Source organism: Typopeltis vanoorti, chromosome 11 (assembly GCF_054136105.1).
Source record: "Typopeltis vanoorti isolate ZY-2024b chromosome 11, IOZ_Tvanoo_1.0, whole genome shotgun sequence".
In the NCBI taxonomy this organism is placed as follows: domain Eukaryota; kingdom Metazoa; phylum Arthropoda; class Arachnida; order Uropygi; family Thelyphonidae; genus Typopeltis; species Typopeltis vanoorti.
In genome coordinates, this window is record NC_143559.1 from 26,192,523 (window position 1) to 26,209,672 (window position 17,150).

At 36.5% G+C, this 17,150-nt stretch overlaps 1 protein-coding gene across 1 annotated transcript in view; it reads right to left on the reverse strand.

The window, feature by feature from the left end:
- Nucleotides 1–17,150, reverse strand: part of LOC150101394 (serine/arginine-rich splicing factor 4-like) — a 51,460-nt gene that overhangs the window by 16,169 nt on the left and 18,141 nt on the right. Inside the window, exons 3-5 of the mRNA XM_090400927.1 lie at nucleotides 9,668–9,738; nucleotides 6,122–6,220; nucleotides 5,940–6,009 (exon numbers count right to left, since the gene is read on the reverse strand). Of these exons, the coding sequence (XP_090257053.1) occupies nucleotides 5,940–6,009; nucleotides 6,122–6,220; nucleotides 9,668–9,738 (240 nt within the window). The remainder of the gene's footprint in view (nucleotides 1–5,939; nucleotides 6,010–6,121; nucleotides 6,221–9,667; nucleotides 9,739–17,150) is intronic.

Here is a 17,150-nt window from a genome sequence, read left to right on the forward strand (position 1 = left end):
CAAAAGAAATAACAGCATTTCCCCCTTCTCAATATTACGGTACAACAAAGCAAAAGCCAAGGCAAGAAAGCATTGCAAAATATAGTATGCACTCTTAGCTTTACTCAAAATTAAAACTAGTTTCAGGTTATCTGATAATTACCATCTGGAACAAAGTGATAAAATAAATTTTCCAATGCTATTAAATCTCTTGAAGCATCCAGATTTTTTTTAAAACCTTTATCAAGCTGTTAGGTCCCTAGTAAGTTTTCATGTACTGATGAGAGCATTTGTTTAAAAATGATAATGATGATACCAGAAATGTGTTCTATTTAGTAAATAGTAAATTCCATACATTACAAGAAAAATGAGTTTTTGCAAGTAAAACACAGGGACAAAGAACAAAAAGGAAAGTCCATCAGCACTCTATTAAGTTAGTACCGAAAGCTACCAAAAAATACACATGACATAAATGGACACCAATCGGTGATACAGTAGTAATCTCACTGAAGGTATTACATAAATTAGTTTGTATTATTTGTTAAATGGATAAGCAAAACTTACTTGGCACTATTGCTTTTTAAAAAATATATTTTTTTTATTTGGTGCACTTGAGCTGAAAAAGAAGATAAATACCCATCCTTGGTTATGACTTCGCATCACAGCAGACACCCATCTCGAAAAAGAACTTTACTTCGAATTCTTCACGACTGATTTATTACATCACAGCAGTATTCTGATTCAGACGGTCATTGCTGTTCAAGCCTATTATGATGCTGAAAGAATGGTTTCTTAAACTATGCCTCTCTTTTGCTCTTACATATTTTGATCCAGCTCTTTCAAAGCACTAACTCATCAGAATCATATCTTTTCACTCATGTCCAGTATGCTATTTCTGGAAATTTTTACAAGTGCAACTTTTGTTCTGCTGCAAGTTGAATCAAGTGAATAGTGCAGGAAGAGCTCTGATATGGTTTCAATATCTTTGCTATTCACAATACAACTGAAAGCATTAATTTTTAAAGTTATTTCAAGTACTCTATATCAATGATTAACAAAAAATTAACAGCCATATTTTAAATGATATAACTTCTTAAGTCAATATTTTTAAGTTTACAATTAGACTAGTACTAGTTATATCCAGTATAACAAATCAGTCTTTATAACTAACATATTATCAGTCCAATATTCCTAAATGAAATAAGATCAGCTATTTAATAAAGCAATGTGGACATGACAAATAACATTTACCAGTTTATTATTATTATGATTTACTGAAATCTGATTAGACAATTTAACATTCCTTTTAAAATGGAAGAAAAGCAGATTTCAAGTTGCTCTTTCATGCTCTATGGTGATATATGGTCTCAATATATCATCGAAAACCAGACATTATACCTTTTCTTGAATTCATACTACCTGTAATCATCACCTCCAATCACATGCTTCAAGTTATCTACCCTTGCTTGACTGCATTAATTCTCAACTTCCAGACACCCTCTCATCATCATCCTTCTGGTATGACTCAAAATTTTGTAAGTCGCAATCACATGTCTCCTGTTTGCTAGTATCTGCAGCCCACAAAATTCCAATCTCATCTTATCTACATTCTGCAATTTTGATACAACTTACTTGCATCCACCCCTAAATTGTATCTGCACCACCTCAGAAACTAAGGGCCAGTTCTGTGCACAATAATCCAGATAAGGCATTAAAACCTCATAAAGAGACAAAATGACTTTCTTATGTGCCAATGTTCATTTCAACACTGTAATTATTTGCTGATGTGTACTGCCAATTTTTACTATGACTTATGAATGTCAACTTAAATCAACTAAGTTCAAGCCTGATCTTTTTTTTTTCTAACACAATCCTAACAATAATTGCCATCAGATATCACAAATTGCATGCATTTGCCAACATCGAAATGAGTCATTTTCAAAAGTACAATTTCAGCCCATTCAAGTGTTGCATGTCGACACCCTTTACATCATCAGCAAACAGTTGTATCTATTTCTCCTGTCAAATTCCTCCTAATATGCAGATTGAATACCAATGACTGATCCTGGAGGCACATCACTGATTACCTTTTTTTTGACACCTGAATTCATTCATACTTTCAACACTTCCCACTTCTAAAGGCAAGCCATACCACTATGAATGAAAAATAATTTAACTCTTTCAACCTCTCCCTACCTTTCATAAAATGAAAAATTCCACCTATTATTATCCCACATTTCCAATATAAATCAATCCGTCATTATTATCCAAGCTAATAGTTTATAATCCAATTCCATCTACGTAAGTAACAGCCTTGACTACTACACATTGTCAAAAGCCTTAACACAAACTCAACCATTACATCGTAAAATGTGAGGTTACTCAAACATGATCTTCCCTTAGTAAATTCATGCAGTTCACTGCAAAGTATAAAATTCTCTATTAATCTATTTCCATATGCAAACTCTTATCAACTCTGCCAAATCTTCACCACCATTACAGAGGACGATAGACCATTTGTGTCACAAGCTTTTCATCCATTCTTTTTTCCTTTCTTGTGCTAAGGTTCAATTTGTACAGACAAGTGAAAGATGTAGCTGGTTCATAGCACCCAATCAGTGTTCGTTTTTTTTTTTTAAACAGTTACTACTGCTTTGTGTAGAAAAATTTTACATGGTACAATGACTGTGCAGCTACCTTTACATACTCTTCAGCATTCCAACATTATGTATATCTTATCCAGACTTTTTATATTTTTTTTCTTTACATGGACTGTTTAATTTGCACTGTATCCAGCAGTGGATATAAGCTTACTTTGCTATCTCTAGACAAATTCGTTCCTCACCTCATCACCACTCTCAGATTCTTGTTTTCACTCACTTCTTCCAATATTTTCAAGGGTCTGCACTCCACACTGAATTTTTCAGCTTTGCTTCTTTTCAAAACTTTAGTATACAATATTCACTACTTTACTAATTGCTATTTTGTATAGAACCTTTTTCTTTCTGCTCCTTGACGCAATTCATTATCATTCTACATTGAATCGCATGCACCTTACACAGTTGCATGAAACTTAATGATTTTCAGCTACCATATTACACTTCATGTGGCTGCAAAATCTTTTGAATAAACTGCTTCTGTGAATGAGAACTGAGAACTGTCCTCCAATAAATGATGACTAAAATGTCTAATTCATTCCACATAATTATACTTAAGTGAAACTAGATTAAAACATGGAGTCTCGCACAGACGTTTTATCATGTATAAACATGCACTTCTGTGGCAAAGTTTGTTTCTGATTGCCATAAAGCTGTAATGCACAACAAGAGTAATCAGTAAACACAATACGGCTGGATATTACCTAGTACTTTCTAAGTAGAACCATTTAAACAGATGCAATAAAAAAATGTCACATTAAAAACTAGAACATTCTCAGAAACATAAAGTTCTATTTTTCCAGATACTTCATGATTCACTGAGCTGATTATTTATAATTATCGGTGTGCCATTTATCCATGTGTTTGGTATGACTTCTTTATAAACAAAGTCTAGCATCACACTTGTTCTATTGTTAGAAGATAGCAGACAAGTCTGAAACTCATTGCCATTTTTTAATATCAAAGTAACATCTGAATATTAAACTCTGGTTACTATATGAGCTGATGGTGAATTTTCTGTTAACTCATTTTGCAATATTTACTGTCATCTTCTGTTTCACCAAATTTTAAATAGGAACAGTGCATTTAATCTGTCATTTCATTATTTTCTTAACTAGATACCTTGGATTTTTATTTTTTTATACTGATCAAATACACAAATGAAGTTGAAGGACCTATAAGCACTTCAGTGGAGTGCAAGTATTTCAAAAGTAGCCCTTTCCCCCACAGAATCATTAAGTACAAAACTGTATGACATGAAAAGATGATATGATACTGAGCCTTCTATATGCAGTATAACTGTTGCCAATAAAAATAACTGAGAACAGACAGCTGACACTTCAAGGTTCAACTTTTCTTGACTAGCTGAAGTTTTGATACAGGTAATAAGTTGACTATTTTAAAAATGCAGTCAGCTTCACTGCAATACATGAATACTACTCAGTTATGAATTTCTGTATATGAAGTTAAATCACTTTAGACCTGTTTCAATTTGTAAAATCTCTACTTAAATGCTGTATCTCCAAAATGATATATCAAGCGAATGATTCTTGTCAGATGAGACACCATGAATTAAGGATAAATACCAGTGAAGTCTGAAGTAATTCCAATAATAAAAATGGAAGGTTCTTCAAGTTATCACTGTTGTTAAGTTCAAGAAAACGAAACAAGGACCATTATCTTTGTACTAATTAGATATAAAAGATACTTAACTGGTAATTTGAAATCAAATTTCCTACTAGTTTATTACTGCCTATCAAATTTTAAGAAGTTAAAATTGAATAATTCTGGCAGTTCCACATATTAAATTCTGGATTCTGTTTCACTTACCTTTAAGCATCATCTTTTATAAAGTTAAAAAGCAAGCAAGCAGGCAGCGTTTACTCTCCAGCATACACTGAAAAATTTAGTAGTAAGTTCCTTGGCTAGGATGCTTCAAACGAAATTTCCACTAGAAATAACATTCAGAGTGGACAACATTCATTGGTGTAATAAACAGGAAATTCATTGTAAGGATGAATTATCTTCCTTCCAGTTAGTTTGCTGGACCTTTCCAGAGAAAGATAGTTATACGCTGGATGTTTTGAAATCTGAATAACCAAACTGGATATTGACCGGACTGCCAACCAGCCAAGAATTCTGGCTCTTCCATATTTCTCAGTCATTCTTCTTTACTTTCCTGTTTCTTAGCAGTACTGTTCATGAAGGCCCTAACTTTTTCTAATGAAAACGTTTTACAGGCAATGCAGATGCAATGACAGTTCATTACTTACGAGTCATAAATAAACTGAACATTTTTATTTTACTGAAGAACATAAATGAATAGTGGTCAGCCAGTTAAAAAAAAATATGCTCTTGTAGATAAAATGCTGCAGTTTTATATATGCTAACAGCACAAAAATTCTATAAAGGTGTAGCAATAGAACCAAGGGAAATTCAGCCAACTAATCACATTAACACCTTTCACCACTTAAGGTACTCATTCTAGTCACTCATCTGAAGAAAAGGAACACATACACACCTTGATGTGTACAACATGTGTATCAATAGCAATCAAAAATGCAATAAGACACAATATCGTTGTTATTCTGGAACAATGCTTGTTAAATTACAAGTGCAATTTAACCATTTTCATAAAATAGCATAAAAAGGAAATTTCCTACACAGAAAGGGCAAACAAAGTGTGTGAAATTGGCCACAAAAAACTAATTAAACACTGAATTATGTAATTCAAACCTTAAAAAGAAATTTTGGTCGACTTCAAATATGTGGCATAATATTTCATAAAGAGATGACAGGAAATAGTCTTCCTAAAGGATGAATGATTAATTATTTGTTTTAAATTACACTTACACCATGAGATGACCACAGTGAACCTTCTGTGTCAAAATCAAATCCATTTGTATGAACAAGAATAAACAAAAGCATCTCTTCTAGGAGCAGTCTATGAAACCAGAATTGTCCACTGACCATGCAATTTAAAGTCATATTCATGCACTCCAAATTCTTATTCCTCGTCATTCTAGGAAGAGGTCATCACATGCAAGCATAATGTTGATAGCAACTACTAGAATGGTGCACTGCTACATCATCCTTGCCTCATCAGGTAGAAGAACAAGTCGTATAGATAAAGTAGAAAATGCCCCAAATGAGAGTGGCACTAAACAAAAAATAAAAAACCATTCAATTCTCATTGATGCAATGTTCACTAACCATCACAAAATGGGAGAAAAAAAATTAGTTTGCAAATTTAAAATATCATAAATGCCAAAGTTAAGATTCAAACCATTTCTTTCAACTTACCTGCCAGCTAACACGGCTACTTAAATTTTCTACAATCACCCTGTATTCTGTTCTAGTTGGTGGCCCATACCTAAAACAATCAACACTTTAAGTTAATTCAAAAAACAGCATGTCCTACCACTCTTGCACTTGTTATATATAATAGTTATCTATAAATAATGATGCAATAGGTGCTTGCTTACCTATCTCTTCCTCTTCTTCTCCTCAGAGGAGCTCTTCGACCTCTGGGACCTCTCATATCACCCCCTCGAGGAGAACCACGTGCATGTTCAACAGAGACCCTGGCAAAGAATAAAATACAATGCAATTAATATTGCATATATTAGTATATTTTTGAAAAATGGTTCTATGAACACATGACCACAGCTTGCAGTGTAATGTTTCAATATAAAGATACATAAATTCAAAGCAGAGCATGGAATAAATAAATCTTTCACATTACTGCCAATATTGGTATTTTCATTCTGGTTCAGGATACAAGGGTATACAGATTTAAAACAGATCAGCATATAGCTGAGCAAAATAAAAATTATCAAAAACAACCAACCATACTGCAATTGGGTTTCAACAAACTTCCATTTTCTTCTTTTAGTTCAGAGCAATAAAGTAGTTTAGAGTTACAAGCAAGGTATCAGCATATTGAAAACTGATTGTGAAAGGATAAAAGCAGGAAACTTACATGCATAGTACTGCCGTGAAACTCTGTCTCCAAGCCTGCCTTTTGCTGTTCTGCACTTAATATTTGTTACACATTTGTAGACTTAGTGGAATAAAAGAGAAGGTCTTCTACAATGTTATTACCATCTATAAACCGTACATAGCAAATCAAGTGAGCATCATTATTATCATCTATGGCCTCATCCAGCTGCAACCCAAATTCCTTCTCTTTTATTTTTTCAATTAATTGATCATTGAGGTCCTCCACTATGTGCTGTATTCTGCAACTGGTGTCATTGGACAAAGGCACTTTTAAAAGAAGCTTCCCAGCAGACTCACTGATCATAATGTTTACCATATCTACAGCAGCCAGTAGAATGAGTTCTTTTGTGACGATGCGAGGCTTCTTATATTTTGCAATTCTATGTGCCACCCTGTAAGATGCTAACAAAGCATTGCTTAGTATTGATGCCTGCTTATAAAAACTACCTTTTTGTTGATTTAACTCTTTTAACTTTCTGGTAAAGTAGTTACGAGATTACTAACCATGCTGGGATAATTGGTTTCTAAATGGCGTTTCAACTTACTCGGTAGCATGCACTCAGGTGCCAAAACTGTCATACACAGTACACACTGCTGCAGCCTCCCTACACCATCGACTTCTGTCGACGCAAAACCAAACTCCAAATAACTGTCACCATATTTTTGATATTTATGCATCTTCACACTCTTGCCACTATTTGACAGTGTGCCCTCTTTATGTTCTCTCTCACAACGCTTATTACTGTTTAGTAAAACAGATCCATTTTTAAAAATACATACTAGAAGAAATACTTCAAAAACTTCACTTGACTAAATCACAACAATATTCAGTTGATACAATCTCTGAAAACCAGCTCAACACTAAGACCATGTGAAACCGACAGATATTTATATACAAACACAAAGTACTGAGAAACTTAATTATTGTAGAGCACCATCTAATAACCATTTGTAGAGGCTTCTGCAAATAGTTATTACTAAGTGAGTTACTGGATTGCACCAGGTCAGCTAGATGTCGCATCCTATCACTCTGATTGAAAATGAAATTATGAAAATTTTGTAATCACAGTGCCCCTGTGAGGAAGCCACGGCTCCCCGGGGAGCACACTTTGGGAACCAATGTACTAAGTGATATCACATATTTAGTGTAAACAAATGAGAGTGCACAAGGATAGAATGAAAGAAAAAGCAGAATAACAGTATATGGAGATTCTACTGTCAGAGATTTGGTAAACGAGTCCATAAGGTGTTTTTCCAGGAAGGAGAATGAGCTAGATAATTCATGCTTTGGATATTAAGATTAAATAAGCAAGGTGGTTGTGGAAACAAACAGACATAAGGAGAACACAAAGATGAATATCAGAAGGTTGATGAGAGTGAAAGCTGGCAGAGCTGTGTGAGAAGGGAATGCAATTTGTAGATGTGACATGTATTTGTATAAAAGTAATGGATTATTACATTTGAATGACTTTGGAGTGAGCAAAATGGAAAAACTTGACAGGATAATGGAATGGATGTGATAGAAGTGCTTGGTAATGGAAATATTAATGTGATAGATAAAGAAAGAACAGAAATGCCAGAGGATGGGGAAATAGCAGGGAATGTGCATATGGGAATGATCAACATAAAAATGGAATAAATTGGGACATGGTAGGAGTAGTCGAGATGGAGGAGATATAGTGGGGAAATCACAACCAATAGGTGCTATAGGTAGGGCTAGTTAGACCAAAAGTCAATTATAAGTGCAGTCACTGATTGAGAGAAACATGCTTTGTGTGTAACAATGTAATTTCCATGAGTCTAACCCCATGGAGGTCTGATGCTAATAATATTTTACCCATAGTAAAAAGGGATCCCTAGCTAACACTTCAAATTTCTTGCTTTGCAAATTTTCATAAATTATGTCCTACCACTCCAGACATACATTCGATACCTCTCATCGCCTAGAGGCAGAAGAAAGTACATAAATACAGTCCAAAATCCAGCCAGCCAACAAATATCAGGAAATTTTGTATAAAGATTCTTATATATGCCTAGAGGTAAAAAAATCAAAAGAAATTCATAGAAACAACAATATTTAGGATGGCAGGAAATAACTTAAAAAAAAAAAAAGTTTCATTATAGCACACACCATCACAATAAGCAACTTTTCTTTCTTCCTTAGTGCTGTTATTTGGTATGTCATAATAATTTTGCTATTTTAATTTGCACTTTTGAAATAAAATTAGATAATTATTTGCTATTAAATTCTATCAAAATAGGCAGGAACACCTGTCACAGCCAAGTAACTCATCCAGTTCGAAAATTAATGCTGATTCCATCGACATAATCTGTGTCAATTTGTATGTTCTGGCCAATTTGCCTGTTTTGCAGAATGGAAACCCTGCACTTCTGTATGATACCAGCCAACCCACCTTCATCCTAGTCTTTTTAGCCAACAGCACATAGTCAAGATCAACTGACCCACAGAGGCTGTTTCTACCCTTTAGCTATTAATGGCAATGAATCAAGACTAAGAAATTAGAGCAGTTACCACCTTGTAGCACCAAACTCTAACAAGACAGTGAGTTCTACCAGACAATTCCTGAGTCATGGGGTTAAACTGGTTTCAGGGAAGAAACCCTACATGCCTAAAAAGATCAAGGAACCAGCCAAAGGAATAGAATGAACCTATAAATGGCATTTCTTTGAACAGTATGCTATAGAAGCGAATGCCATTTCCACAGGGCTATGGAAATTGCACTTACTTAGATAGGCACATTGGTTAGTAACAGAAATGTTAGAAAAATTTAGAGTGGAATCAACAATACTGCTTTTGACTCAATGACCAACACTGTTTTGGCTTCTACTCATTATTTCTAATCATCATAAAAAAAAAAAAAAAAAAAAAAAAAGAGCTAAGACTTTTACTATGCTCATTTCAACAATGAAAAGTTCCAACAAATTTATACCTCCAATGAATTAAAGTAATTTGGAGAAGAGATTTATCCTTACAAAACTGACACACACACACAAAAAAAAAACCTTACCTTTCTCCCATAAGCTGCTTCCCATTTAGTTCATATACAGCATCATCTGCATCCCTGTAGTCATCAAATTCCTGAAATCAAAACAGATACAATTAATACCAAAAATGAAATGCTCTAATCAAGCAAAAGATCTACAGAGTAATATGCATTTTTATGCACTATAAACCAATTCTTCACACCAGATCACTAATTTCAGTGCAATGTTTAACAATTCATGCAAGGCAAGTGCAACTTTCAATGATACAACCAAATGTTGCATTAGGAGCATGATAAATTATCTGGAAAAGAGATTTTGTCCAGAATGTACCAGTTGCTGATTTTACACATTTCAACCACTTGCTGATTATACTTCATTGCAACATACAACTGCTTATATCATGATTCTCTCCAAGTCCTGAATTTCAATTCACAGAATACATTACATTTTTGGAGTGAAGATGTTATTAAAGCATCAACCAGAGCTGGAGCCATCTGTGCAGACTACCAATTTCACCACCAAAAACACCAGTCACACTTTCTTAGACAATAGCAAAGAAACTAAAACTCCATTTTATCCCAAACTTAAACCACAAAAACACAATGCTATGCTTTGTCCACGGCACCTTAGAAAAGGTAACAGAGGTTCTGATAACAGTACAATTCTAAAATCCACCAAGCCATACCACACCTAGAGATACCAAAATTTTTATTCTGGTATCTCAATACACCCACCAAAAGATGCTCATTATTTCAGTTGCTGTGGCACCTACACAATCTCCTGCACTGCAAATTGGAAAAACTGGAATAATGCCAATAAAAGCATTAAACACAAATACCTAACATCCATTGGGGGGGGGGGGGGGGCAGACCATGTAAGAGATTTGGATCACTATTCTGTAAACACATTAACTCTGAGACTGTCCTTGAAGATGCCCAGAACTCTACAATACTCCATGTGTAGATAAATGTTGCTTTCTTTCAACATCAAATCTGTACCAGACATGAGAATGCAATCCCGATAAAGATATCACCATGTTCATAGCAAGTATGAATTAGGACTAAAATTATATCATTCAATACTCATATCTTTATGCCTATGAAGATACCTTAATGACCACTGGCTTATTAAATAAAATTTAATTATCCTTAGACATGTCTATTTTCTTTCATTAAAAAAGTGACAATCTTAAATATTGCTTATATTTTTCACTTGTTAGAGCAAACAATTTTAGATGCACATTCACTAATACAAAATTATGATGCCAAACAAAGGAATAGTGCATGCACTGACAATCAAGAGAAAACAAGTCTGCATGTGAATTACCTTGACAAACTCTCAGTATCCCACAATACTTTTCAGACATGCTGGTATGCATTATAGGAAGGGTCACTACTCAGACTGCTTCTAATGATTTAAGTCTTATCTGCAGGAGTTTAGAATATGGAAAATTTGACTTATGCACTAATTTAGCACATCTCCACAGGTCTAGCCTCCACTCATGAGACCTATGTAGGAATCGTTTTTATAATGCATAACAGCTTCAGAGGAGGATGGTGCATTATATGGCTTAAACCTTAAGTCCACAACTTCAGACTGGCTTTCGTAACCATAATTTTAGAATAAAAAGGTTTATGTGTAAAGATAATATATTATTTTTTTTTTTTTTATGTAAAATGTTTTAATGGTCAGTTTACATGGTTGGAAGATGACAATTCCAAATTCCCTTGCCACCTCACCATTTTTTTTTTTTTTTTTGCTGAATGCTTAGCGAGTCCATACACGAGAGGTTGGTTGATCAACCTATAATACATTAATACCATATATGGGTAGTGGGTTGAGAAAGGAGAAACTGGCTTACATTTGATTTAAAAGCTTGTATATTGTATTCTTTGGGAAATTACTAACAGAAGAGTTGGAAATAAAAAACAGATGGAAAGAATACTGTGAGGAACTGTACAGCAGAGTGGATAAAGAAAATTTTGATTTGGAACATGAAGTTGAAAGAGTAGTTAAGCAGCTCAACAGCAATAAGACGCTGGGGGATGGAGGGATAAGAGTGTTTCATAGATTGATTACAAGGATATGGGACACAGGATCATGGCCTAGAGACTGGAAGAAGTCAGTTTTCATACCACTACACAAGAAAGGTGATATGAAGGCATGCAAGAATTATAGAACTATTAGTTTGATATCTCATGCAAGCAAAATTTTATTAAAGATCTGCTAAATAGGATTGAGGCCAAAGTTGAGGCAGAGATGCCCGAGGAACAAGCAGGTTTTAGGAAAGGTAGGGGCACCAGAGATCAGCCTTTGCCTTAGACAGATCATAGAAAAATATAAAGAATTCAGACTCCCTCTGGTAATGTGTTTCTTAGACTACTCTAAAGCTTTTGACTGTGTTGAGCATGTGAAACTGTGGGAAGTAATGAAAAGAATGGGTTTTCCTCAACACACTATCAGGTTGATAGCCAACTTGTATAAGGAGCAAGAAGTCACAATAAGAACAGGTGTTGGATTGACTGACTGGCTTCAAGTTGGAAAAGGAGTCAGACAAGGACGTTTACTTTCTCCTCACTTGTTTAGTATATATGCAGAGGACATCATGCGTGAAGCATTGGATGAGCTCAGGACAGGAATTACGATAGGAGGTAGACTGATCAGTAATCTGAGGTACGCTGATGATACAGTACTCCTTTGTAATGACATGAAAGAACTAGGACTAATTCTTGACAAAGTTAACAAGATCAGTAATAACAAAGGACTTCAACTCAATTTTAGCAAGACAAAGATCATGGTTCTCAAAGGAAAAACAAACAGAGAAGCTCCTGAGAAACAAATGTATCTTAATGGAGAAAGAATTGAGGAAGTCAGCAAGTTTGAGTACCTGGGATCCATTATTAATGTGAAGAATTGCTGTTCAGAAGATGCCAGAAAAAGATTAGGAATGGCTAAAACAAGACAGAGACCTGTCTAAAATCTGGAAGGATGGATCTATCTCCATGGGAACAAAGTTGAGGTTTTTAGATGCAGTTGTTTTTCTAACAGTGACTTATGGATGCGAGTCTTGGAACCTAAAGAAGTCAGATAAGAAACGGATATCTGTTTTTGAGATGTGGTGTTACAGAAGGCTGTTGAGGATATCATACACTGAAAGGCATACAAATGAATGGGTGTTAGAAAAGATTAGTAGAACTTTAAGTCTCCTTAAGGATATTGACAGAAGAAAGTTAAAATATTTTGGACACATAGAAAGGATGGAAGGAGGACTTCTCAGAACAGTAATAGAAGGTAAAGTTCCTGGAAAAAGAGGCAGGGGTAGACCATCAATGAGATGGATGGATGGCCTGTGTGGAGTGACTGATCTTGAGGCTGCCAGAAGGGCAAACAACAGGACTACATGGTGAGGCCTAGTGTGGAACATCATCGAGCATCGGAGTGACCATACGGCATCTGTAGATGCCCAGTGAACACAGACAGGGAAATACACCAGGGAGAAGACTATTCCACAGTACAGTAGTAGCAGGGATGAAGGAGGAGAAAAAAAACTTGTTCTGTGGGTTTCAAGGAGTACTGTGAAAGGATGTTGGGCAGCAGCTGTACGTGTTCCGATGGATTTAGTACTGAGTAGGAGAATTACTGATGCTATTTCGGATGAACATTTGCTGGGGAAATATTTATAGAATACACAAATTGCAGAGACCAAAGATCTATATGAAAGTGGGAGGAGAGTTGGTAAGAGATGGATCATTCATCAGTCTAATTGCTCGCCTCTGTATTGAGTAAAGCATTTTGAAGGAGCCCCATGTTCCAAATGTGAGCAGTATTTGGTAGCTGAGTAGATTTGTATAAGGTTAACAGCTGTTCAGAGGTAAAGTAACCTCTGAACAGCTGTTAACCTTATTTACTTCACCTGAACTCCTTCAGTGAAAGAGAAATTAATTTTTCTAGGATAGAATGGTTGCAATGTGTTTATGCTAGGAGAGGCTTGATGTCAGGGTGATTCCAAGAAGAGAAACCTCCTCGTCTGGAAACTTGAGTGTTATCAAAAATAATACTGTGAGAAAATGGTTCTTTTCTGTGAGAAATAGGACAGAACTGGGTTTTACTAGCATTGAAATTGATAGGTTATCTGGGCCCCACTGGAGGATGACTTTGAGATCACAATAGAGGACACTGGTAGCTGATGTTCTGTAGGGTGAGGTTGGTCAAATGAAAGGGAGCAGTACAATGTGCTGTCATCTGCAAAGATGTGTATTGGGTTGGAGGTCAACTGAAGTAGGTCATTGATATGTAGCAGGACGAGGGTCGGTGAGAGGATAAGGAACAACCTACCATCACAGTGTGGTTCAGACAGAAAGCTGACAATCCTAATGATGGGAATTTGCTTAGCAAACCTGTGTGCCATACCTGGTCAAAAGCTCGCTCACTCACTCACACACACACCAATCAACTGGAGAATAGATCTCCAGTTGCTTGGCAGTGACAGAATCTGTACTAGTGGTCGCTCGTAATAGCTGGGTGCCTTCAAGGCAGCACAGGAGTCAGGAATTGATGGTTTTCTCCCTCACTTTAGATAGGACTCAGGTGAGTGAGAGGGTGGTAGTTAGACGGCAGTAATTTATCACCTTTTTAAAGAATGGGTTGAATATAGGCTAATTATCAGGCTGTGGGATAGATACCAGTGGAGTAAGTTCAGAAACCTATTGTCTAGATTGGACACAAAAAAGTAGACTCTTTCTGGCAAAAGGATATAGGGGCAATGTATGTTAGGCAGCATTTACCACTGTCACTTATGCACGCATTGAAGACAAAGTGTGCAGCCAAGAGATTAGCCTTTCCTGTGGGTTTTGATACAATAGAGACATCTGGGTATGATAGGGGTGAGAAAAGTGTTGGGCAAAAGTGACAACAACTGCTTTGGCAAGAGACCAAAAAGGCACAGCTGTCATTTGGGCAGGCTGCAAGTTTCCTGCTTTATGCCTTTTCAAACTCTGGTTCGGAAGCACTGATAGTTTTCTTGCATCTATTTGAGGCTTCAGTATAAGCATTGGAGGATGGAGTTCTTGATGTAAGCCAGTTGTGAAATGCTTGATTTTTCATTTGTAAGGCAATGGCATATCTTTTGGAGAACTAGGATTTAATTGGGGGGATGGCAGTTCAAGGGCTCACTTTAGTGAGTACGGGCATGGCAAACCCGAGGTACCTGATGCTGGACCATGCCTTACTTCATGCAATATACATCTGTTATATTATCTGTAGACTGGAACCCCCCCCTTTTTTTCTTTCCTTCTTTCTTTTCTTCTTGCTACCTTCCTCCCAATGCTATTAGAGTATTCGAGGGCTAGGGGTGAATCTTTCCTATTTTGCTATTTCATCTTGTGTGGAAAGGGCCTCTGCAACCCTACCACTTTCTTCTTGCAGTGACTTCACTCCAAAATGCTACTATGATTGCGCCTAATAACGCATCTCATGCTGCATCGGCTGTCGTGCAGAATAATCAGAGCCGCGTTCAGGGCTTAGACAGAGGGTCCTGTTCGAGAAGTATATTACAATCTCCATCAAAAGTCAGTGATACCATGAATGAGCAACACAGAATGTCCGGGGTTTACAGATGGGTACTCTTGAGATTGTCTGTAAAGAGATGGATAGGTATAAAATTAACATCTTGGGAATTACAGAGACCAGATGGAATGGAGAAGGTCACTTCAAAAGACAGAATGGTAAGCTAGTTATTTACACAGGTGGTGACCCAAAACATCATGGGGTAGCTGTGATACTGAAGAAAACTCAGGCAAGAAGCCTTCTTGGTTATAACCCCATTAATGATAGGATACTCTCCATTAGACTTAAGGCTCAGCCTACTAACGTATCAATTGTGGTAGTTTATGCACCCCACAAGGATAGGCCTGAAGAAGAGAGTGAAGAATTCTATGAAAACTTACAAACTGTTTTGGACTGCCTACCAAGGAGAGACATACTGTACATCTTAGGAGACTTAAATGCAAAAGTGGGAAAGCGTATGAGAGTCAGTCTGGAGTGTGGCATGTTTGGGCTGGGTGAACGTAACACCCATGGTGAAAGATTGTTGGAATTTGCCCGTGCTAACAGATTACTTATTACCAATACCTGCTTCCAGAAACATCCACGACGGACCTATACTTGGACATCCAACAATGATAGGTCAAGGCACCAGATTGATTACATCCTGGCTCTCCAGCAGTGGAAGACAAGCATCTCTGATGTGCATACTTGTCCTGGAGCAGATTGTGGTACAGACCATCAGCTGGTAAGAGCCAAAGTAAGACTAAGACTCCGAAAACTTCCAGGTCAGGCACAATCCACTAGATTGGATGTTAGAGTAATTCCTAGTGGATTCACAGAAGAAACATCAACTCAGCTGGATGATTTTTTGGAGACCAATGAGGAAATTTCACCAGAAATGCTTTGCGAAGGAGTCAAGATGATAATACAGGATACAGCGAAGACGTATCTCGGCCCAATAAGAAAACCAAGAGACCCATGGATATCAGATTCAACATGGGAACTAATCAAAAGAAGGCAGTTGGAAAAACAAAGAAACACGGGGACCGAAGAATACAACAGATTACATAGAGAAATCAGAAGCGCCATCAAGCAGGATAAGGAAAAGTTCTATACTAATAAATGTGAAGAAATAGAGTTCCAGATGAGAAGGCATAATTATAAAAGGATGTTTTATTTAGTTCGTGACTTAAAGCACAAGTTCAAGCCTAAATTGAATGTCATCAAAGACAGAAATGGATCATTACTAACAGAAGAGTTGGAAATCAAAACAGATGGAAAGAATACTGTGAGGAACTGTACAGCAGAGTGGATAAAGAAAATGCGGAGTCCTCTCACCAAGAAAATTTTGATTTGGAACCTCCTCCACTTAGGCATGAAGTTGAAAGAGCAGTTAAGCAGCTCAACAGCAATAAGGCTCCAGGTGCAGATGAAATCCCATCAGAGTTAATTAAGGCCACAGGAGATGGAGGGATAAGAGTGTTTCGTAGATTGATTACAAGGATATGGGAGACAGGATCATGGCCTAGAGAATGGAAGAAGTCAGTTTTCATACCACTACACAAGAAAGGTGATATGAAGGCATGCAAGAATTATAGAACTATTAGTTTGATATCTCACGCAAGCAAAATTTTATTAAAGATCATGCTAAATAGGATTGAGGCCAAAGTTGAGGCAGAGATGCCCGAGGAACAAGCAGGTTTTAGGAAAGGTAGGGGCACCAGAGATCATCCTTTGCCTTAGACAGATCATAGAAAAATATAAAGAATTCAGACTCCCTCTGGTAATGTGTTTCTTAGACTACTCTAAAGCTTTTGACTGTGTTGAGCATGTGAAACTGTGGGAAGTAATGAAAAGAATGGGTTTTCCTCAACACACTATCAGGTTGATAGCCAACTTGTATAAGGAGCAAGAAGCCACAGTAAGAACAGGTGTTGGATTGACTGACTGGCTAAGTTGGAA